The sequence below is a fragment of the Danio aesculapii genome, chromosome 16 (genome assembly GCF_903798145.1).
Source record: "Danio aesculapii chromosome 16, fDanAes4.1, whole genome shotgun sequence".
Classification (NCBI taxonomy): domain Eukaryota; kingdom Metazoa; phylum Chordata; class Actinopteri; order Cypriniformes; family Danionidae; genus Danio; species Danio aesculapii.
Genome location: NC_079450.1, coordinates 24,361,958 through 24,386,768, shown reverse-complemented (window position 1 = coordinate 24,386,768; position 24,811 = coordinate 24,361,958). Strand labels below are relative to the sequence as shown.

Here is a 24,811-nt window from a genome sequence, read left to right as displayed (position 1 = left end):
TGGCCAAGATGCAATGATTATAAAATCTGGAATCTGAGGGTTAAAACAATGTAAATATTGAGAAAACTGTCCATTAAATCTGCCCAAATTAAAATGACTAATAAAATTTGGTTTTCATATATATACAGTAGGACATTTTCAAAATGTCTCAATGGAACCATTTTTTTAATATTTGAATGGCTTGTCCACATACAAGAAAAATGTATTATTTTGAATCACACAATGTGTTTTCAGCTTTCCTCACATTTAAGATTAGTTTGTGGTCTAGTGACACATTTAAAGGAATCTTTGTGGTGAAAATATTTGGCCTTTCTCAGACACAGACATTTTTGCATGTCATTAGCTAGAATGCTATAGGGAATTTCAATGGCACGCTCCGTGCACCTGTCCTCCCAAACGGATCATGTCACCTCTCTATGGAGGTGGTCCGATTTAGGGGGATTTTGATGCAATGATACCCAAAGCCACGACACGGGGGCGTTGACGTCCTCCAGTCTCATAAACAAACGCTTTTGTCGGCCGGGAGCGGGTACCTGAGCGAAGGGCATCGTGTGATTGCGAGGCAACGTCTGTCTCTACCTACGAAAATCACCGCGAGGCGCGCGCGCAGCTCCACAGAGATCATATTAGCGCAAACTCGCTGGCGTCTGACGTAGAGGGGCTTCTTGGAAGAAAACATAGCTGGACCACTCACATGATGCTGACACGGTATATAGGATAGGATAGGATATAGGACCAATAGAATGGCTTCACTGGTATTTTCGGCCCGTTTTCGACCCACTGGACGCGATGAGCTTGGAATAGCAAGAGCGCGCTGGTGAGGATGCGGATCGCGGGATTAGGCTGACACAAAAGAGCGTTCACGCCGTGTTTAATTGCGGATTAAAGGAGGGCATCAGCCTTGCACAACAAGGAGACGTTTCTTTATTTGCGAGGAGCCAAACGCGCGACGGGGAACGTTGACAGCATCGCTCGAATGGTGGTGCCGTGGACCGCGCGACTATGTCACAACAGTGTTGGGTGATTGTTCTGGTGGGGCTGATGTCGTACTTCAACCCGGAGAGAGCGCTCGGAGCCCCGCAGAAGGAAGGTGAGCGTGTCGTTCGGATGGCATGATGTTATTTATGCGCTCGAGGGGGGAGGAGGCGATGAGACACTGTATGAATAAGGGGAATTTGACAGTCTGCTGAGAGAAAATGGGGGTGACGACTCTTGTGTGTGTCATTAATTGTCATTTCATGATTCAGTCGCGTGTATGTACATCATTGTAAAAAAAGAAAGTCATATTGGCATCATTTATGCGTCCATACACTGAAGTCAGGCATATCCCGCACTGGGGATGATAATAAAGGTGTCTGGCTGTTACTCTGGTACGCATGTATGTTTTTTCATTGTGGGCCTGCATTACCGCTCTCAAATTTTAAATATGGGCCTGAGGTAAATGGTATTTTACATAACACGATTATTCCCTCAAACATCATCTGTTCCTGTTTTAGGTAAGAGTGTTCGCTCATTATTTGCCGCAATTTATAAGTATGCGCGATGTTTTATTCCGCGTATTATTTTAGTGCTGTGCCAACAGTAATGTGCCAGCAGGCCCGCGTGTTTATTTCTGTGTTCTCGTATGCAGTATGTGGAACCATATGGTCAAAGAAGGGAACTGCGCACAGGTCCGTGTCTGCCAGTGTCTGGCCGCTGTTCCTCGAACAATAAAAGGTTATCAGATGAATAATAACACCTTTCATTTCACAAATGTACCTGCTCATTAGCCTATATATTTTCATGCTTCATGTAGACGAATACCTTGGGGTGATTCTCGAACACAGAACGTGTGTTTATTGTTAATTGCAAGCTTGGCTTTAGTGGTGATTATAATTTCTGTTTTATATTTTACTCGATTTTTTTATCATGGTGCACTAGCATATGAAATGACCTTTTGCAATACGTATTAGGTTCAAGTGTTTTGAAATATCATTTTTTGAACTATAAGGCTGTACCATAGGCTATATGTTTCATAAAGAACAGACTTGATGTACAAGACATGTCTGCTAAATGAAGTTATTAATTGAAAAATGTACATTTCATTATGGTTTAATATTTATTTATAAATAATAATAATAATAATAATAATAAATGTAATATTTACAGTACCGGTCAAAAGTTTGGGGTCAGGTTTTTATTATTATTAATTTAATTTAAAACATTTTATAAAATTATTCTGTTCAACAAGGCAGCATTTATTAATTGTTTAAAAAAAGTTAAATTGTTAAATACCTATTTATTAAATGTTTATTTATTACTTATTGTATGTAGTTTCAAATGAAATTATTACTCCAGTCATTATTGCTTTTATTACTATGAAGAATGAAGAAAAATATGATCTAATTATCGAACACCACAGGTCAGAATGCTGGAAAGTTTGTAATTTTGTTAATGTCTTTTAAGAAAGCATTATTTTTCAACCCTGAATTTCTGTCAATACATAAACCAGGGTATATTTTAATTTTTTGATTTTTTGATGAATACATATCAAAATATCAGCACTTATTTTTTTAATTATTGTAATTTCTGATAACGTTTTAATTAAAAAGTGTCTTCAAGCAAACGTTTAAAAACAAAAACAAATGAAGCAACATATCAATTTCCAAGATTGATTATAAAGAGATATAAAGAGTTTTAGCAAGAAATAATAATATTAGAATTATTTCTGAATGAATTGCAATATAAAATATGCTTAACAACATTACTATTTATTTATTGTTTGTATCAAATACATTTTTATATGTGTTGGATGGTGGGGTTGGAGGGTTAATTGGTGGTTAATGTTTTTAATGGTTTCTGTTTTTTTAACTGACAATGGAATCTGTATGTGTCTAAAATGAACACCATCTTAAATGACCTCCACAGTTTTCACACAACAGACCTTAATGACTGCTTAGTACCCCGTGACTCTTTTAAAACTGCCAACCCAAGCCTCAGACGAGACTGTCAGTAATGATGTGTCCAAAAAAGTCTTTGTGGTGCCAGTGCTATTTTAGGAAAAACCATGACCTGCTGCTTCTAAAAGTTACACCACCATTCACAAATTACTAAGGAATGATCGTCTTTCTCCTCACACTCTACATTAATGTTATTATTACCCCCATTCTTTTCATTGATATTCTAAATTTAAACATATTTATTATACGTGCATTTATTTTCCCACCTAAACTCTCAGTAATAGCATGTGTGCTAACATTGATGAAGTCGACTACGTGATACATGTGATTTTATTTTAGCAGCTATTTAATCTAAGCATCTGGATAATCACAATACCAAAGGTATTTAACCTCATTGCCCTCCTCCCCACCTTCTCTTCTCCACAGATGGCTCTCCTAAAACAAACGGCCAAATTGAGGTACAAAATCAAGTATGGCACCTTTCTTTCTGACCCAGCAACCCTCCAAAAACAAGAATCTTTTTCAATGATCCAGTCCCCTCCCTAAAAAAAGGCCCTTCACCCCAAACAAAACTCCAAATACCTTTCCTACTTCTTCAATAGTGACGAGTACAAGGATGTCTTGTATGATGACTCTCTGGTTTCTCTCCTTTGCTTCCCTTAAACTCTCAAACCCCTCCCTAAACCCATACTGAAGGTGATCTACTCTCAGTTCCTCTGCTTTTCTCTGTACTTTCACCCTTTGTGCAATGAAAACTCTTCATTGGACTCCTGTGCTATGTTCTGAATGTAACGCTGCCCTTTTCGATTTTTCCCTGATAGGAACATATACCGTATTCTTTCTTTCTTTCTTTCTTTCTTTCTTTCTTTCTTTCTTTCTTCTTTCTTTCTTTCTTTCTTTCTTTCTTTCTTTCTTTCTTTCTTTCTTTCTTTCTATCTATCTATCTATCTATCTATCTATCTATCAATCAGTATCTGTGGGGATAGAAATGTAACACTCTTCCTGTTTTTTTATTCCCCTCAGTCTCTCTATCCCGGGACGGCTCTCTCTCTCCTCCCCCTTATGTGATTATTCTCATCTCCTGCTCTGGACTGGTCTCTTTTGTTCTGTTGCTTCTCACCTGCCTTTGCTGCAAAAGAGGAAGTGTGGGATTCAATGTAAGTCTTTTTACTGTCTGTGAATTTTGCATAATGTGGCTGTTACTGAAATAAATCCGCATGGAGCATACGTTTTGTGTTTCTTTGGGTCTTGGATCAATGTTATATGAGCAATTTAACACGAGTAGCAATGCGATAAGGCTGTGTATCGGCACTGGTGGGAGGCATGGGCGGCCTCGTGCATTAGTGTCCCACCAGTGACGAAATACAACTATATCGCACTGCTACGAGTGTGATATTGGGTTCATACAACAGTTTGACAGCATAATCGTGTGTATATAAAAAAGAAAATCAAACACAGAGAGTCTAAAACCCCTTTAGTATGAGGAACTACTTTTTTCCACCACTTCAGAATAGCAGAAACCGTTGCTACTTCAGCATCGTTACTTTAGAGCTAGTATTTGAATTATTCTCTAGCGTAAAGTTTAAAGTGATGACAAAACAGGTGATTTTGCTGACATTTTAAGATTAGAAGGCTGAATTAGTCTACAGAGATTTCTCCCAGTATTTCTCTGTTGCAATTGGGAAATCTCAATAATTAACCCAGAAAAAGCCAAAGCAGCGCAATCACTACCAGATTATCGTTGTGTTTGCGATAAGGATAAATTCTAAACACATGCGGGCATTTCTTCTTTCTTTCTTTTTACTGAACTAGTCTGCAGTAATGAAAACAGGAGACTCCTTAGAAACAAACAGATGGCCAACCAAAAAAGATCTGAGAGTTATACAAAGAGTGGCCAACACAAAATGCAGACATTCCTGATATCCGAGTCCCATATCACACTTAATACACTACAATTACTATGGTATAAATACAGCACTAAAACATAAAAAAGAGAGAGATCGACTTAGAAAACCACTTATCAGTTTAATAATGATTTGACCAGCTGTAGTTTTTTCCTCTAAGGGCTTATTATGTAGTCTCTGTCGCCATCTTGTGGATGGACAACGTCAACCGTCTTTAATCTGCTCAATGACAGGCTCATGGCCACCGACGTGCTGTCTCTCAGAAATTATAAATATTTAAAATAGGCACTATCCTTATAAATAAACTGCATAGATACAATCTAAACAACTACATTCTCACATAAAAAATGCTCAAAAGTACATTATGTTGTCCAACAGCAGCAATATTTGTCAAACTGTAGAGTGTGCTTGTCACTGTATGTGGGCGGTATAATACACAATGGTGAAGGTTGGAGAGGAAGTACGAGTGCTGTTATTTGCAGAATATTGCATGGCTATCAGCCAATTAGATTCAAGAACCAGACAGAACTGTTGTATAAGTATAGCTATATACCTCTTCTTTGTCAGGAATTTGATAATGCTGAAGGTGAGGAGTGCTCCGGGGCATCCAGTCCTGTTCCTGAGGACAGTTTGTCCTCTTGTCCATCACTTCCAGAGGTCTACACTCTCCCTCTGCGGGACAAGAACTGCCACTCCCTACCAAATGGCACAGGTAAACCCACTGACTACATGCAATATTACATTTCATTAGCTTTACATTTTGCCACTGTTCTTCAGATAAATGTAAACTGATGTTTTTAATCATTAAATATCATACAGTTGAGTGAATTCAACGATACTTTTATATATTTTAATAAGTACAGATTTGTATGAGTATGTCGTCATTTAATTTTTACACTGAAAGATGATTATTTCACAATTATCTTTAATGTATTTCCTATTATATTCAACAGACAACTCTCAATGTTTCCGAAGGCACACTCTGAACTACCTGCAGGAGATTGGAAATGGCTGGTTTGGAAAGGTTGACATGTTTAAATAAAACTCAAAACTCATGCTAGATTGGTACATGTCTAAGAAAACTGAAAAATGCATTATGCATTTATTGATATATTTATGTACAGTTGAAGTCAGAATTATTAGCCCCTGAACCCCTACACACCCCCCCCCCCCCCCCCCCCCACCGGAATTATTAGACCTACTATTTATTTTTTCCCAATTTCTGTTTATCAGATCGAAGATTTCTTCAACACATTTCTAAACATAATCGTTTAATAACTCATTTCTATTACCTGATTTATTTTGTCTTTGCCATGATGACAGTAAATAATATTTTACTGGATATTTTTTAACACAGCTTAAAAAATACATACAGCTTACAGTGACATTTAAAGGCTTAACTGGGTTAATTAGGTTAACTTGGCAGGTTAGGGTAATTAGACAAGTTATTGTATAACGATGGTTCGTTCTGTAGACTATTGAAAGAAATATATAGCTTAAAGTGGCTAATAATTTTTACCCTAAAATGGTGTTTAAAAAATTAAAACCTGCTTTTATTCTTGCTGAAATAAAACAAATAAGACTTTCTCCAGAAGAAAAAATATTATCAGACATACTGTGAAAATTTCCTTGCTCTGTTAAACATCATTTGGGAAATATTTAAACAAGAAAAAAATACAAAGGGGGGCTAATAATTCTGACTTTAACTAAAAACATCAATGTAGGCAATTTCAGGTACACATAAAACTGTAAGAAACATTTACCACGTCTCCTTTAAACTTATGGAATTTCAGGCCATGGTCTCATTTTCATCCTCTCTTTTTTACTTGATGACCATCTATAATTACACTGACCTGGATTTGTAGTCTGTTTGGCATGTGTGGGTCATGCTGGTCTGTACGTTTTAACTGCACACCACACATATTTAATGATGCCAGCTTAATTTTTAGTTTACTTTCTCTTTCTCCCCACTCTTTCATTTGAGAGTGCTGTGCAAATTTGGTGTAGTAAAGTGTTTTTCTGGTATAACTGCTTGATCTGTCTCTGTCAGGTGATCCTAGCTGAGGTGCTGTGTGACTGCAGCTCTTATCAGGCAGTGGTGAAGGAGCTGAGGGTCAGTGCTAGTCCTCTGGAACAGCGGAAGTTCCTTGCAGAGTCGGAACCATACAGGTCAGACAAACTGGATTGCTCTAGCTGCTTTTATGGCCCTGTTTCCACCTGTTGTTAGCATGCATTTTAAGTGTTCAAGCTGAGACACATTACCATTTCCACTTGGTATTAACATGGATTCATAGAGACCGTTACCTCTTATTTCATCACTTTTGCAGGAGCACTGCACAGGTATTCATGAATTAACAAACCCAATGTTACATGCCTACATTTTAAGTATGTTGAAGCAAATATGGTCTTTTGTTGCTGTTTGAATGCAATTGACGACATGAACATTTGCACTATGAAAAATAAGAGTTTCGTCTTCCATAATTTCAAAACTTTATAAAGGATTTTGATTGAATAAGCCCCAGACAACGGAATATATTAAAGAAAAATGGGAAAAGGAAAGTTATCACATTATTTCCGATGAAGAATGGTTGGATATATGTAGATTTACGTCAAAATGTACTAACTCACAGAGAGAATTTGGATGGAAATGTCTAATAAAATTTTTCATCACGCCAAAACAAAGAGCGTACGTCACAGGAAAGGACACTAAGTGCTGGAGACAATGTGGGTCTCAGGAACCCAATAACTGGCACATTTTTGAGGAATGTCTAGTAATAAAACAATTAGGGGTAGAAGTACATGGAGTAATAGAAAACATACTTAATATTACACTACTCTTTCAATTTATGAGTATTTATTTTGGAAGCTTTGATATCCAAATAAGTAAATCTGAAAAATACTTACTTGATAGTTTACAAATCACAGTCAAAATAAAAAAGCAATTACAAGACACTGGTTACTTCCTGAATCCCCAACAATCCAAGAATGGCTAGAAATAGTATATGATATTTATGTGATGGAAAAAATTACATTCTCCTTTCGACTCCAAATTAATTTATTTAGAAATATCTGGTCCAAGTGGACTGAATACATTAGGTTGCTCCATCCAATCTTCATAGAAATAAAACAATATTACTACTTAATACCCATTCACAGAACAAACGTATTTCAATTCAAGACCCATTGCACTCCCCCTCTTAATCCTGTCTTTAGATTAATAACTTACAGCTGATAATAACTCAAATAAAGATTCGACCCTCTCTGACCTATGTATATTTAGTGATTGATATAATTTATGTTATCGTTTTATTGTTACTGTTATTTTCAGATATTTAATTTCATGAAACTTTTATGTTGTATTGTGTTCTCTTACTTTACAGTTTGTAAAAAAGAAAAATGTTTAGCTATGTGAAATGTGCATTCTCTTAAGTTAAGTCATTGTAATGTTTATATTGCTACTATACATTAAAAAAATCTAAATAGAGTTTCATCTACCTCTGGAAGTGGTCAAAAAAGGACAAACTCAAAACATTTCAGACCCCAATTATGCCTGCATGCAGCATTGTAATATTTTTGGGTTTTAAGAAAACACATCTTAATATGAGGTGTAAATAGGGCTTGCTGATTGTTGTTTTTCCTACTTAGCCAATTTTTTTCTTTAAAGGGCTTCAATTGTGCCTCTTTGATGTTCCCAGAATGTGTCTGTGGAGTTTAAAATACCCACCAGATCATTTATTATACCTTGTTTAAAATGTAAATTTTTCAGGTCATAGGGAATTTTATCTGTTTTGCGCCTGTGCCTTTAAATGCAAATGAGCTGGTTCCCACCCATTGTTAATTTTTTTTAATTCAAAAATATGCAAATACATTGTTGTACATTAAAAAAAACAAACACAAACAAACAGTTCATTTCTTTTAAAACTTGATTTGCTTTGGGTGATAAAATCTTGTGAAAGTCCTCATGTTCTCATTTCTAAAATACGCATAGAGTTTTTCTAGATATCCTTCTGTTTTCATTCAAAAAATTCTCCACTCATCCATCACAATTTTTTCTTTTTTCGCTATAATTCTTCTTTCCTACATAGCGCTTTTCATTAATGTTATACAGAGATTTACAAATTTCTTACTTTCATTTTTCTTTTCCCATCCAAGCATCACCTCTCTGTTCCATTCTATTTCATTTTCATCTCAATCTCCAATCAAACTCTTAATTAAGTTTTTGCTGTCTTTAAAAAACCTTCCAGCTCTTGACAATATAAAACATATGTAAAAACCCTTCTTCTTCTCTGACATACTTTACATAGTCTGTTCTGTTCCATTCCTATTTTGTTTAAAATTGTGTCTGAAAAAAACTGCTTTGTGTCTTAGAATGTAGAGGCTATTACCTAGCACTCAAATACTCATTTAAGCAATTCATTATTTTATTTTTGTCCTCATTCATTTTACATTTAATATGATATCATAATATTAATTTCAACACTAGACATGTGGGTCCTGGAATGCTCAAAAATCTGTTTATTTTCTACAAACTTTGTTTTTTTAAAAAAACAAAACATTAAGTACCATTTATTGATTTGCTTTTCTCGCCTGACAGAAGTCTCCAGCATCCAAATATCCTCCAGTGTTTGGGTCAGTGCAGTGAGAGTGTTCCTTTTCTCCTGGTGATGGAGTTTTGTCAGCTGGTGAGAACTACTGCTTTGGCTAATGTGCTTGTCTCCTATTGGTAGTGCAGGAAAATGTAGTAAATTGGATTTGTTCGTGAAACAGTGATGCATTCAGTTTAATTAAACCATTTATGCAAGAATGGGTTTGCAGTGTATTGTAGTAGATGGTTAATGGATTTACAGACAAATTACAGACATTAATCTTGCATGTTTAATAAAAAAGGCCCATTGTTTTTACCAGTGCATTGTCCTATCACAGATTGTCTTAAACCTTTAATAATATACTTGATTAGACAAAGTATTTAATCCTGTTCTCTGTACCATGTAATATTCTGGATTTACATTTTTATTTGTGTTTGTATGTACAGGGTGACCTGAAGAGGTATTTAAGGGCTCAGAGAAAGTCTGATGGGATGACCCCTGACCTGCTAAACAGAGACCTCTTGACCTTACAGCGAATGGCATATGAAATCACATCAGGCCTCTTGCATCTCCATGAGAACAATTACATTCACAGGTTAGAAAATTATTAACAACAATCTTCCATTAGTTCATGTATTTACTGCCATTTATTACAGTATTTATACATCTTTTTAAATTAAAAATAAAGCTGTTCATTGTTAGTTCTTTTTAACTCACAGCACATTAACTAACGTTATCACACAGCTCTATGAAATACTTGATTCTAATTGGACTGGCAACCAGTGGTGGAAAGAGTACTGAAAAATCATACTTAAGTAAAAGTACCATTACTTGTCTAAAAATGTAGAAAGTATCTGTTGTAAATATTTTTCAAAGTATGAGCAAAAAGTAGCCCTTTTAAAAGTACTCAAAAATAGTGAGTATTATGCTATAAAAAGCTGATGCATTTACATGTAATTTGTGGATGTGTGTAAACGTAACATCCTGTAGTGCATTCATTAATTGCCAAGCAGGCACACACCATCATAAGATGTTAATATTAGGTTCGATTTAGGTTGTGATGTCAGGTGACCAAAATGTCCAATAACAGCATCAAATGGCGGTGATATTTGTTTGATTTTAGTTGAGCCAACATCTTAAACCAATGTCATATTGACGTCAGATACTGACATTTATTCGTCAGGTATGGCAACCAAAATCCAGTGTCTGATAGACGTTGTATTGGTAACGTCCACACAACATCAAGCTGTAACATCATTAGACGTTGATATTTGGTTGATTTTAGGTTGGACATTGGACATTGACAAAGGCCTGACATTGAGTTCTGATGTCAACCTGATTTTCATTTCCAAACAAAATGCAATGTCCCCACAACATTGGGGTACAATGTCAATCTGACGTCACATTGACGTCTTGTGCCTGCTGGGAGTTTTAGACCATTTTGGTCATCATACAGTAAACATCCGACATCTCATCAGTGACAGGCATCTAAACAGTCTCTGGGTCATTGCGTGTGACGATTTTGGACATCTTCTGGACACTTTTAATGCTTCCAAACAGTTTGCTGCAGTTATAAATTACCCACGTCTTGAGGTTGTTCAGTATTAAGTGATTTACCTTCTATGTTTGATTTAATTGGACATAAATGCTTCCAATATGCTTGCTTCCAACGGGCTGCTTATAAGCCTGTCAGCCTGATGTACATAATTTAACAAGCATAACTTTGGATTTTAATAATCCATTAGTAAATGTTGAACTATGATTGAGAAATGTTCTAAAAGTACAGTTCACATTTGGTTCATGTTTGTTCATGTAATGTTGCTAAACATTAACTAATAGACCCTTATTTTAAAGTGTGACTAGAAAATCTAAATGAAAATGGAGAATTGTGAAAATGGTCAGGTATCAAAAACAATTTTTACAATTGTCTATTTGTCTTTTGATCTTCAGTGATTTGGCACTGAGGAACTGCCTCCTCACCTCAGATCTCACGGTTCGGATAGGAGACTATGGCCTCTCACACAACCAATACAAGGTATTTAAACAATTACTGAACTCCAGTTTAAAAAGACTTTATTGACCAGGCCTTCAGTCAGTCAGTGGTATAGAAGGTTTTTTTCTGTTCAGCTTAATTTGCATTTTTATTTTCATACTTTTCACAAACAGGAGGATTATTATCTAACCCCAGACAAATTGTGGATACCTCTCCGCTGGATTGCCCCTGAACTTCTGGAGGAGTTTCGTGGAAATCTGATTGTCACCGATCAAACCAAATCTAGCAATGTGTGGTATGGAAAATTCGGGACTAATGTATTTCTGAGCGAATTTTCAATAGAGGAATCCAATAATATGACAAAATAAAAAGTATAATTTAATTACTATGTTTAATAAAAAAAACAACACATGCTTAAGGTACTTGAATTGGTCATGCTTGTGCTACTCTTGGCTGTTTCTAAAGTTCAAACACTTTTTCCCTTAAAATGACATATAGGTCTTTGGGTGTTGTGATATGGGAGCTCTTTGAATTTGGGGCTCAGCCGCACAGACACCTGAGCGATGAAGAGGTTCTCACATTTGTCATCAGAGAACGACAGATCACTCTTGCTCAACCTCGCCTCAAACTCGCTCATGCAGACTATTGGTCAGTATTTTTAAATGCTTTAGTTTAATAAAATATATCTATATAGAATTTACCTACAAAACATAAAAAAATAATAAGTGTCATTTTTTAAAAGTATAAATATTTTAGTCAAGTGTGTTTGTTTCATAATAATATGCATATTTCATCAGGTACGAGGTAATGCAGTCATGCTGGCTACCACCATCCCAACGTCCTACGGTCGGTGAAGTCTTCCTCCTCCTTTCCTCTCTCCTTGCTGCAGAACAAGGAAGTCGAAGGAGCACTAGAAGAGATGAGGATGAGGAAGATTATGATGAAGACAGTGGACAAGGAAGGAGAGGGGAGAGTGATGAGTCATTTGAAAGACGGTGGGATGCGCTCCGACCTCCAGCTTTCCAGTCAGCTGCACACAAACTTCTGAGGGAAAGAGAGTATGGGAGAGAGGATGGCTGCCTCAGAGGAAATGGAAACTCCTTCCCACTTTTGGACCCCGTGGACAATATTACTCCCACATCTGAGCTTGATGACATCCTTACAGTAACAGAAACAAGCAAAGGGTTAAACTTTGAATACTTCTGGGAAAAGGCACATGGCAGGAGAGGCTACAAACCACTTCCTCCACCTCAGCCAATACCAACACCCAGTTCTGGCCACAGGCAAACACTGGACACACCCACAGTTGTCCCTGTGATCAGCGCTCGAAGTCCTTCACTGGCTAGCGAGTATTACATTCGCCTGGAAGAGCATACTCCCCAGGATAAGTCCCCTAGTTTAGGAAAAGGGCGCTCTTTAAGAACAAATTCAAAGTGCCCTGGAGATCTGGAGCTGGTTGAACTTCAGACAGGGATTACTGCAAAAGACAGGCCAGCTTTCTGTCATCAAGATGGCTTTATGAGAGGTTCCTCTCAGACTGTCAGATCCAGTGAGGTAAAGGTTTTGGTTCCAAACACTGGCTTGGTTGAGTTTAGTAAAGAGAGTTGTAACCGAGTGACGGATTATGCTGTTATAGATATTGGAGAACCAAACCAAAAGTCTCTTGGTCCTCAAGCACCTCTCCTCCCACCTAAACCTCGTTCAATGTCCATGTCCTCTGGCAGCCATCTGCACTCACGCCCCCTGCCTGCTCCTCCACTAGGATATGCAAGAACATATGGGTTAGACATTTACCCTGGATCTTCATACCCGTCTGGCAAAGTTGAGACCTCTGATTCTTTACTAATGAGTTCACTTTCCAAAGCCAACTTTGACCATTTGGGCTTAAATCGAACTCACCAGACACTGCCTCCATCTCCTTCGCTTTCCCCCTCCATTCCACCATCCTCGGGCACTCACTCCATGTTCCTCCCACCTCAAACATGTCCTCCACCTCTCCCTCCCCACTACAGACTCCAAAAGGGTCAAAATTACACATCAGAGATATATTCCAGATACAATGCGATGCACTTACAGAGAGACCCACTAAGCTGTGACTTTATTGATGCTAGAAATGCTGACAGAGGCATGACACGATCTCAGTCTTTGTATAATTCTAGAGATGCTCCAACTTCACACACTACAGATGATGAATTCTCCTCCAGAATGACTCGACCCCAATCCACAATTCCAAAAATTGAGAGAACGTCATCCTCTAGTCCAGAATTCTCAAAAGATGATGATGATAATGATGATGAGGATGATGATCCTTTCATGTCACCGCACAGACCGATGAGTAGCACAACCATTCAACACACCAGCCTGGCTGATGACCCAGCTACGACTGAGCTTTTCTCAAGGGGGATGAAACGAACACAATCCCGCCTTGCCACTATTCTCCCAGCAATATGGAGAGAAGATGCAGTCATGCAGCGAGAGCGAGTTGCAGCCGCTAGGAAATCTCCCATACATTTGTTTCTGACTGAGATCTCCAATGACCCTGTGGATATGAAAGATGGCGAAAACACATGGACACGAGAAAATGAGGGAAGGAAAGACAAAGGAATGCGTCGATCCCAGTCTCTCATCTCAGAACTTGACTCAACCTCACAGGCTTGGGCCTCAGACAAAGACTTCCTATCTGGTTATGAAGGCAATACCAAAAAGAGAGATTTGTTCCTTACAGAGATTGAGACATCTGTGTCTGACTGTGAGGATGCATATGACGGTGAAGGTGGGACTCCGGTCTCCAGATTTGGAACTACACCCCATCCATTTGCATTTCCCTCAGATTTGCCAGCATATTCAGAAGCTGAGGATGCTTTCTTATCAGGGATGAATAAGTCTCATTCCCTGCTTTCTGAAATATCCGATGAGAGCATTAAACCTGAGGCGAAGAAAGGGGAAATGACAAGAGAGGAATTTTTAAAGGAGATTCAATCTGCTGAAACATTTCTAACTGAAATCATTACAAGGCAACGTAAAAAAGAGGAGAGTGTTTCACCCACTCCATTGTCTCCTGAGTATGAGTCAATATGCATAGACCCAGAGTCATCTCAAACAATACAGTTTGAATCGGAAAGAACAAGAGCAGGAAATCCACCAGGTGACACAAAAGAAGCAATTTATGCTCAAGTCACCAAGCGGGCAAAAAGAAGTGAAATAAAAGTTGCTATGCGGCCAGAAATCCCAGTACTTCAGATTGCATCTGAGTTACAAAATCTTGAATCAGTTCAGAAATTAACTAAAGTCAGCCAATTTACATGTGAAATCGAGCAAGAGAAAAATTCCCTTAATGATTTTCCCTCCACAGAAGTAAGGCCTAAAAATGGACCTCTTTTGGAACAGATATCTCCTGTTATAAAAGAGAAACAAGACTCTCAGCAGTCTCAGAATAAGCATGATTGTGTAAGAGAAGGTGCAATAGAAACCATGAATGCAAACAATGTTAAAGGTTCACAAAGTTGTGATGAAAATCCGATCTCTCGTGATATGCATATTGGAACTGTAGAGGAAAATGATTTGAAGGACATGTTTGTTCAGTCAAAAGAGCGATTGCAGAAAAACGATCACAGTGCTTTACCTGGCATCAAGGTGATGGCATCAAATGCAACATTTGGTGTTGAATCACACAGTGAGGAACCATCAGAACATCCAAACCAGACTCCAAATGAATCAACTTCTCTTGATATTTCACCAAAAAGAAATTTACCAGGTGGCACAAGCTCTACAATGACAAGAGAATACAGTTCAGACATAAGTCAACACTCCACCACTGCCAACAGACTGTCTGAATCCCTTGAGCAAACCACCTTAACTGACAAGGAAATCGGTTCGAGGGCCACATGGAATGACAAAGACACAAAAAGTGCAAATGAGAACATTCTTCCAAGTGACTCTTTATTGTCTTTGAATGAGTCAAGCACAGATGTGTTCCATTTGCCTATGGTGCATGAACCCAACTCAGATCAGTCACTGTCTACCATGACACCCTCAGATTCTGTCTTGTCACCTTTGACATCTAGTTCATTAGACTGTCTCACACCTGGAGATTCCTGGTTGGGTGGAGGAAGCAGTGGATGGAGGGCCCTGGGAACTGAAACACCACATCGTGATTCAGCCTACTTTTCTGATAGTGACTTGGACGGTGGAGAAGGTTTAGGCAGAAGAGGCACTGATGTGCTTGGCTCTTCTCGTCCAGGTAGCGTTCGCGCAGGAGAGCGAGGATTATTAATGGGAATTGAGGAAAAGACTGAAGATGAAGGGCTGCTGGAACATTTTGAAAAGGAAGTGGAGATGAAACAGGACATACAGGACTTGTGGATTTCAGATAATTCGGCTGATGTAAAGAAAGGACTCATTCATCTGACTTCTACTGACATCCCAGCAGATTCTCAGAGTGAATGCAATGCTGAGTTTATTGCCAAGTTGTTTTTCAATGGTGAGGATGAGCCAAATAAAGGAGTTCCATTTAACAACTCTCTTAACTTCCAAAATTCCACTCTGGGTAAAAAAAGTGAGCTGGAAAAAATGCTATGTGAATCAGGTGCTATGGATCTAAGACTGCTTGCCCATGTAGTCTCAGAGCCTCAAAAACCAATTTCTGAACAAGAGTGTGAAGAAGAACTCATTGAACACTGTTCTTATGCGCAAAAAGCTAAGTATGAAGAAACACGTTGTACTTCACCAATCGATGAACAGTCATCAGACACAAGTAAATCAAGGTTATCACGATTTTACAGCTTACAGTCTGATTATTCTAAATGCATAAGCAGCCTGAGATAAACACCAAGCTCAGCAATGATGACACCGAATGTGGCAAATCCCAAGTAATCTGGTCTGAGGCAAATGCTGAACAACCTACAGAAGTGAAAAGGGCTGAGCTTGATATTAAGGATACAGACGCAAATGAACTAGGTTTGAGAAACCTCTCATATTCAGAAGAGGGTGAGGATGAGCAGGCAAAGGAGAGGTCTGAAAGTCAGCTAGCTGTAGGGGAACTCTGCTTCACTATCAATGAATCATCACAAAGTGCTGCAAATGCAAATGTCAGTAGTTTGGAGCAATCAAAAGATGACAATTCTAATGAATTTGGCAAAGGTGCCTCAATGGGTCTTGAACTGAAGGAGAGGGAGTTGTGGAGTGCCCTTGATGAAGATTATGGTATGGAGGAAACTGTGAGAAGTGAATTCAACTGTCAGGCATTTCAGCAGGGAGAACTTCACCTTTGGCCTGTGGAAAATGACCAATGGGCTGCTGCCGAAACTCGGACACCAGAAGCAGGACTCAGTTCAGAGCTCTTCCCAAGTTTTGGTAAAAAGACCTGGGTAGCTGATGAACACTTGGTTGTGAGCCATGAATTCTGGGAATCTGAGGCAAATGATGAGCTTGCAGATAGTGAGTCTCACCCTTCTGCTCAGAGAGTATGTGAAGATACATTTAATGATGAGAAGGTAGGACAAGCTGTTTATCCATCATCTGAGAGGTTGATCTTTTCTGATGGAACAAAAGGAGCTTTTTTATCTCCGCAAACACCTTTAGAAAAGCTGGATGTTCAGCAAGAGGAAAACATGGAAAATCCAGATTTGGAAAATGGAGCACCAGAGCACTATACTTGCGATATAAAGGTGGAAGTTGAGAATCTGGAGATCCCAGAGCAGGAGGCACCTGTTCGGCACAGACCTGTTGAAATGTTGATTGATACGCAGGATACTGAGGCATGTTTACAAAATTATGTGGGAGAGGGAATGTTTAGGGAGGATGACAAAAAAGAGTTTGACCGTCATGAACACATGGTAGGTGTAGGAGGTTGTGTGACTCAATCCTCCTCATTTTCTATTACAAATTCGACTGATGAAGTGGAATCTTTGAAAAACCACAAAGAATCACTTTCTGGTCACAACAAAAATGAGCTGACAGACCAAACCAAAACCAAATGTGCACTCATGACTGAAGCTAGCAAAATGTTGGGTGCTACCCATGAAGACCATCGAACCTGCACAATAAATTTGTCAAACTCAACCACCGACTTGGCTGACGGTTCTAACATCATTGCAGTGTACTCTGACTGTCACAGTGCTGAAACTAGTAGACACAATGTTGACAACATTCACTGTCCTACTACAATCAATGATGCATTTATGGAAAAAGAAAGATCGGATTCTCCATCTTGCCCTGATCTTACCATTAGCACTGACCAAGAGCCATGCAAGATCCACAGTAGCAATGTTCAGTGTTCAGCCCCTGCACTGATTTCAATGGAGCTTTCTGAATGTGCTGCTTCCACACTTTCAGAAGTTGAAAAATGTCAAGGTTCAAGTAGTTTCCCAAATACCGTACACCACATAGAAATCAAGACCAGTTCAAGCCTGTTCTGTTCTGCAGATCAAATGCCTGCTAAAGGACACGAGGAGCCATCAGGCTGTACTGATGATGTTGACCTTGCTATAAGCACCACTACACACAGCAAAGGTATCACTGCAAACCTGGGACAAAAACTGCACACATCTCTCATGAATGAAAACCACATTCAACCAGAATCAAATTCTTTACATGAGGATGACAGAAATAGCCTGCCCCAGAAAGCGGCCCATCCACCTCTATCCCAATGTTCACTGAACTCCATCCCCGAGTTGTTGATCTCTGAGTGGAAGGACTTGGATGAAGAGCCTCTGGAGGATTTTGAAAAACTGGAGCAGCTATGCTGCATTTCAGGGGATGAAGAGACCCTTGGAGATCTGTTTTTGGGAAACTTAGATCTGCTTGAATCTTTGAAGAGAAATCCAGAGCAAAGAACAAGCAGTGCCAGTGGCATAATAATCCAGAATGACTCAGCAAATTCAGAAGAGAAGACGAGAGTAGAGCTAAAAGAGGAAGTTGGTGGCATATCAAAAAGTACCACAGCTGTCTTACAACACCTAGAGCAATTTGGAAACATTTCTACAAATTTCCCAGGAGAAGCTCATCAGTCCATGGAGAAGACAACAGGGCAGCCCCTCTCACCATGCCATTCTACAGATGGTTCAAAAGGGCAGAGGTCACTTTCAAAATGCCGACAAAAAATGGACTGATGATGCAGGTGTGTAAAAAATTCCAGTAAACTACCACTGTAATGACACTCTCTTTTCCTAAAACCTTTGTGCTTTCATCCAATTTTTGTTTAGGTTTGTGAGGAAAGGCTTCAGTACTCTCTCAGTGAAAACGTTAAAACCAATGTCCTGTGGGGAACTACAATTAGTGACAGTGTGATTATACACCCTTGGGGAGCATCCACCACTTCGTCCTCTGAAGAAAGTACTGCAAGCAAAGATTTTCTGGACAATGAAAGGTGTGGTTATGCTTCAGAAACATTACAAAAATCTAAATAAAAGATCGAGTAGAGCTGAGAACACTATTCAATTGCTTTTTTATATTCTAGCCATATATTCACTATTTATGCAATCAGTATGAAATGGAGAATATTGAATCTTCTTTTAACATCAGTCTCATTATGGCATTCAATGTAACCAGGTTTTTACTTTCAAAATAATTAGTAGAATGCATTTCTTGTTAAATGAAGTAAATAACAGATTTCTTCTTATTGTGAATGATTTCTCTTAGCAACAAAGAGGACACCCCGCCCTCTTCTCCCTCCGTTTTATTGAATGAACTTGCTGAAGCACAGACAGAAGAACTGACTGTGCTTGAACAGCCTGAGGTTACTCCCTCTTTGCCTGCGGCAAATCAAGCTATGAAAGGTACTGTACATTGAAATCATTTGAAACAGTCCAATTCGGATTTGTGTTATTTCCCACTGAGCAGTACAGTTCAGTGCAATACAGTATGGTATGATTAGAGTTATTAAACTCTGATATATCTTGTGTTTCCACTGCCAACAAATACCCTGATATACCTTAAATACCTGATAGTCATAGTGTATGCTGAAAAATAGCAATCATTCAAGTACGAAGTCTGTCAACCATTTTAAAATCTGAAATGAGTCTAGCTCCACCCTTTACATCAAGGGTCACCAATCTCGGTCCTGGAGGGCTGGGGCCTCATGTATCAATGCTGCGTACGCACAAAAACTTTGCATATGCCAGATTTCACGCTCACATTTGGATTTACTTACAATGAAATTAATGTGAGAATGTGCGTTGGTCCACGCCAGCTTCATGTCTGGCGTACGTGCATTTCTTGTGTGTGTTGGTTTTATTTCCTAGACGCAATTGCGTTAAATTGTACACTACAAAGTATCTTTGGGCTGTGCAATGCCAGCTGAATGGGATGGGATCATCCGCATGTCTAGCAGGTATATAAGGTTTCCATACCATGCAGTTGACCAGTCAAACATTAAACTGCAATTTGCAGCGATCGGCAGTTTTCCCAATGTAATCAGAGCGATCTACTGCACGCACATTGCTATAAAGGCGCCATCTGAACACGAATTTGCATACGTGAATTAGAAACATTTCCATTCAATAAATGTGCAAATAATATGTGATGCTCAAATGCGCCTAACACAATACATACACTTATTAATGATTCCTACTTGTCTTCCTCGTGATGAAGAGTAGGCAAAATCTGATATGTAGTAAGGAAAAAACGAAGAATAATTTCATCAGATGCTGGATTCGAACCGGGTCCATGATCTATCGTGTCAAAACATGTTGCCATGCGCTTTACGAGCTACGCCACTCACGCTGCTGTTTGCACTTCTCTTTAGTTATGTTGTCTGTGTCAATCAAACGGTGATGGGTGGGAATCTCTCAACTAGCTCATTCCAAAAAGGTGTGCGATTTGCACTTAGCCTAAATAGACACTACAAAATTTTACACCTTTACATAGGACCATTTCTTTTTTAATTCACTCACAGTGCGATGTTCAGACCCCACTGCGTTAACCGCGTCAGCTAAACTCTTCACTCTTTTTTTTTCTTTTGTTATTAATTCCGGAGGACAAACTTGCAAATAACAGTTTTTCTCCAATCTACCTTCGAAAGGAGCACCTCCAATTCACATTCTATGAAGTTTCTCTTCTTGCTTGCTTTTGCCATTGATTTTTTGTCTGGTTTTGCCAAAGTAGAGTCATTACTATATTTATTAGGGGGAGGAGGCAGGGAGGGGTTTTGCGCTCATGCACGTGCGCTCAGTTTCACGTTAATTCGGCTGTACAAAGAGAATATGCATGGGATTCCGCGTACGCAGTGTTTCATACATCTGATTTTTTTACTGTGTACGCACATTTACAGCTTTGTCCGTACGCAATGTTTTAGTATGAATTCAACGTAAATCTTTGTACATGAGGCCCCTGGTGTCCCTGCAGAGTTTAGCTCCAACTAGCCTCAACACAACTGCCTGGAAGTTTCAAGTATACCGAATAAAACCTTGATTAGTTTGTCTGGTGTGTTTGATTAGGGTTGAAGCTAAACACTGCAGGTCACCGGCCCTCTAGGAACAAGTTAAGTGACCCTTGCTTTATGTAATGGACTACTGTATTAGATGCCCAATTGAGGGGTACCAAAAAAGTGGTACTGTTTGCTATTTTTGTACCATTCACTGCTCACGACTGACAACAGAAATAGAAATAACATACTGTACTGAACCGTTTGCTCTGTGGGAATGAGCCATTAGTGTGAGTTGTACTTTTTAGTGACTGTTCCCTTTTTGATTGTTAGATATCCGACATGCCATCTTAGATGTTTATCTTCTCTCCCACTCCACCTTTATTTCAGCTAAGTTGGCTCGTCTCTCCTTATCCCTCCCTCCACTTGCTCTTTCTCTTCCTCTCTCACCAAATACCAAAGGAGGATTCTGGGAAGGGAGCGAGTACAGAGGTGGAAGAAGGAGAGCAGCATCAACAGGTAGCGATCCAGATGAAGATGAAGAAGAGGAACAGGAGGAGGAGTCTCCCAGGCGCGTCATCGTTGTCACGGAAACAGATGTTGACAAGAGAGTGGGTTTGCGTAGCTTGTTGAAATCGCCAAAGGAGCCCGTGGACAAAGAGAACCGTGACCGTGGGAGGAATGTGTCATTTTTTGATGACGTCACAGTCTATCTCTTCGATCAGGTATGTCAAGGGTGTTTATACAAGCATCTTCAATTACGAGGTTTCACACTGGGCTGTTAAACATCATATGTTTTATTATATTTCAATGGCTTGGCACTCTTCATATCAGGAAACTCCAACCAATGAGCTGAGCTCTGGATCTACTAGTACATCTCCTCACGGAAAGCACCCTAGCACTGATGGTTTAGGTAGGTGTATTCAGCAGAGTGTATTATAGTTTGGCCCTGATCTGCATAACCCAATTGCAAAACTTGTGATTATGCGAAACGAGTAAAATCTTTTTAAGCCAATTTTAATGCCGACCACAAACGACAAAAAATAGACAGCCATTAATTAATTAGATAAAAAGATTTTAAAAATGAACACTCTAATATTCTGACACTGTGTCCTAACAACGTGCAATGCAACAAGATTCCAGTGACAAGCAGTTTGGTAGTCCATACAAGGCGAAACACGACAGAAACATTTAAATACTAGAGCCATTAAGAAATGCTGCACTCCCAATGAATTCAATTCAATTCATCTTTATTTTAACAATGTAGATTGTGTCAAAGCAGCTTAACATAGTAGTTCTAGTAAACTGAAACTGTGTCAGTCTAGTTTTTAGAGTTGAAGTTTAGTTTAGTTTAGTTCAGTTCAGTTTAGTTTAAATTTCACTGCTGAAAGTTCAAACACTGAAGAGCAAATCCATCAGTGCACAGCTCCACAAGTCCCAAACCAAGCAAGCCAGTGGTGGGGAACAAAACTTCACCAATTGACGAAAGTGAAGGAAAAAAAAAAACTCAGGAAATGAAATGGTATAATTGATATATAAAACTTTTAAATAAATGAACTTTACTAAAGGTAAATGCTTAGTGACTAATGTTGTTGGTTCATGGTTCTAATATTCATTTTTAAACAATATGTTTGCTAGTTTTTCTTTTTAAAATCTGAGGTAAATAACTGCTGCTGCTTTCAGGATGACAACAAATGTCATGCAAATCGGTATTCAAACTCACACTGGTAACATTTAGCATTGCATAAAACACACAATCAGTACCTGAGGTGATCACTATCATAGTAGTTTGTGCTGTTGTTCAGCTGCAAATTTCAGTTCTGTCGATTTGTCCTATCTTGTCAGATTGTCCTAGTAAACAGCACATTTTGACGACACAATATGCTACCCATCAGATTTTGCTACCAGTGTTAATTTTAATGTGGAGTAGTGTGATATGAAGCTGTCAAATCGCTCTAACCTACCTAATTCCTAACCCCAATCTCAGAATCATTCAAATACAAATGTTGGTAGCATAATCTGATAGGTAGAATAAAATGTCAGGACACCATTTCTAAAATAGAATATTTGAACTACTTTTTACATGTAAAAAAGCTTTTATCACATCATGGGTAGTTAGGACACGGTGTGAGAGAAAAATGTACACACATTATACAGGCATGAACCTTTTCAATGCGCATCTATTTGCACACTGAATGGAATGCATTTTGAAGAACCGTGCATCACACGTAATAAAAAAGGCAAAATAATTGAGATGCCCTCTAGTGGCTGTCTGCAGTACATGTACAAAATCCTACCTTTTCCATATCAATAAAAAAAAGAGTTTACACTTATTATTTTCTCCTAAAGATGTCATGGTAGGCACGTTAAGCAGTTCTTATTATGCTGATTTATGTATTTTTAAGTGTACTGTATAATATATAGCTAAAGTAAACTCTTTCAGTGCAGTTTGTAGTATTAAAAGAAGTAACATTATTTTCTTTCATCCTGATTTTGTTTACAGGAACAGGCAGCCACAAGGCATCAAAAAGTAAAGAACATGTAGTGAAGGCAAGATCTCCGACCGGAGTCACGTCCGGCTCATCATCGAGGTTTACAGTGAGCCCTGCCGATGACCCACATTTAGTGTGACATACTACTGTTCCCCAAACAACCTGGACAAAATGAACCCCCCCCCCTGGAGTGAATGAGTGGCCCCCGCTGTCATCGGTAACTATGACGACTCCTGGAGGTTATTTTTGTAAACTAAAAGAAACAAAAAGAAGGACTCCCGTTTCAAAAGGCTGGAGGCAGTCCAGGTTTTACTCACTGCAGCCGCTGGAGTGGCAAATCCACAGATAGAAAGTACCTTCAAACAGCCAAAAACCTTGGGGTTATGTAAAATCTGACATGTACTTTTCGGCTATGCAATGGGAGTCTTATTATGTACCAGCTTAACTGTTCTATTTTCATGGCTTCTTGAAGTACGTTTGTATTTTAATCCCCTTAAATGAAGGGGCGCACTTTCTCTGACCAGTACCTGTCTATTTGTGAGCTTAGAAATATTGACATTGTAAATTTGTTCCCATTGCCAGTCAGACATTCTTGTAGTTTGTGATCGATGACGGCATCGTCTCTCCAAATCACAGCAGTGCAGTTCTCATTTAGCATTTGTACAAACTAAAAATCGAATTGTATCAGAATACGAACTCATTTTAAAACCATTTATTTTAAATGTATTCTTAGAATGCATGAACAAACTGCAACTCTTATGTTTTATACCGTATTTTTTATTGCAAATGTTATTTATTTGTTATTTATTGCATATTTGTGGTTTTTTTTTTATTTTATTTAAATGTACGTTTGTCTGTAAGCTTAATTCCCATCATATGTTGAAGTAAACTGTATATTTACTTTGTTTTATTTGACATTTATGGCATTTTCTGTTTAATCGAATTAATAACCGCCTCAACGAACATATATCTTTGCATAGATACAAACACTTTGAAATGTTTTCTCTAATTTAGCTCTTTGTAGATGTCGATCTGTATCTAGTTGTCCTATGATGTGTCTCTCAACAGGTGTTATTTTCTAATAATGTATTTGACATTAGCTTTTCCTTTGTTCATTTTAAAGCAGTAATTATTGCTTGGCATGAAAAAAGAGATAAATCAGCATACATGATGAGTAATTGACTTATTTATTATTTATTTATTTAATTTCTTTTCGTTTTTATTATTATTCATGCAAATGACTGAGGGAAGACTCTAGATCATTACGTCACGTTCAGCATTTGTTTCATTTAGAGGTTTCATATTATTCTGTAAGAAGCTGAAGGACTGAAAATAACATGGAAACTGTGAAACATTTATTGAACTGTTTGATGACAATAAATTGTTCTGTCTTATAATATCTTTGTTGTCACCTTGCATTGTCATATATATACAATAGTGCATATATGTTTAGCCTATATTACACTGTTTTACCAAAATAACATGTACTTTAGTGCTATTATTAAGTTTTTATCATATTATTTATAATGAAAAAAT

The 24,811-nt window shown here is 38.3% G+C and overlaps 1 protein-coding gene across 1 annotated transcript; it reads left to right on the top strand.

Moving 5' to 3' along the window:
* Positions 1 to 1,002: 1,002 nt before the first annotated feature.
* On the top strand, positions 1,003 to 24,674 carry lmtk3 (lemur tyrosine kinase 3). Its single transcript, XM_056475123.1, has 17 exons — positions 1,003 to 1,090; positions 3,963 to 4,096; positions 5,411 to 5,555; positions 5,797 to 5,867; positions 6,894 to 7,012; positions 9,438 to 9,525; positions 9,876 to 10,024; positions 11,380 to 11,464; positions 11,596 to 11,717; positions 11,921 to 12,070; positions 12,220 to 16,235; positions 16,328 to 18,318; positions 18,625 to 18,788; positions 19,061 to 19,197; positions 21,174 to 21,508; positions 21,618 to 21,696; positions 23,287 to 24,674. The coding sequence occupies exons 1-17, from the start codon at positions 1,003 to 1,005 to the stop codon at positions 23,412 to 23,414; spliced, it is 8,001 nt and encodes a 2,666-aa protein (XP_056331098.1). The 3' UTR covers positions 23,415 to 24,674.
* The last annotated feature ends 137 nt before the right edge of the window (positions 24,675 to 24,811 follow it).

Bases quoted from the DNA above. Each gene is read 5' to 3' on its own strand.
- lmtk3 (XM_056475123.1), top strand. From the start codon at position 1,003: ATGTCACAACAGTGTTGGGTGATTGTTCTGGTGGGGCTGATGTCGTAC. The intron at 4,097-5,410 runs GTAAGTCTTTTT...CTTCTTTGTCAG, and splicing joins GAGGAAGTGTGGGATTCAAT to GAATTTGATAATGCTGAAGG. The intron at 16,236-16,327 runs GCCTGAGATAAA...AACAACCTACAG, and splicing joins TTATTCTAAATGCATAAGCA to AAGTGAAAAGGGCTGAGCTT.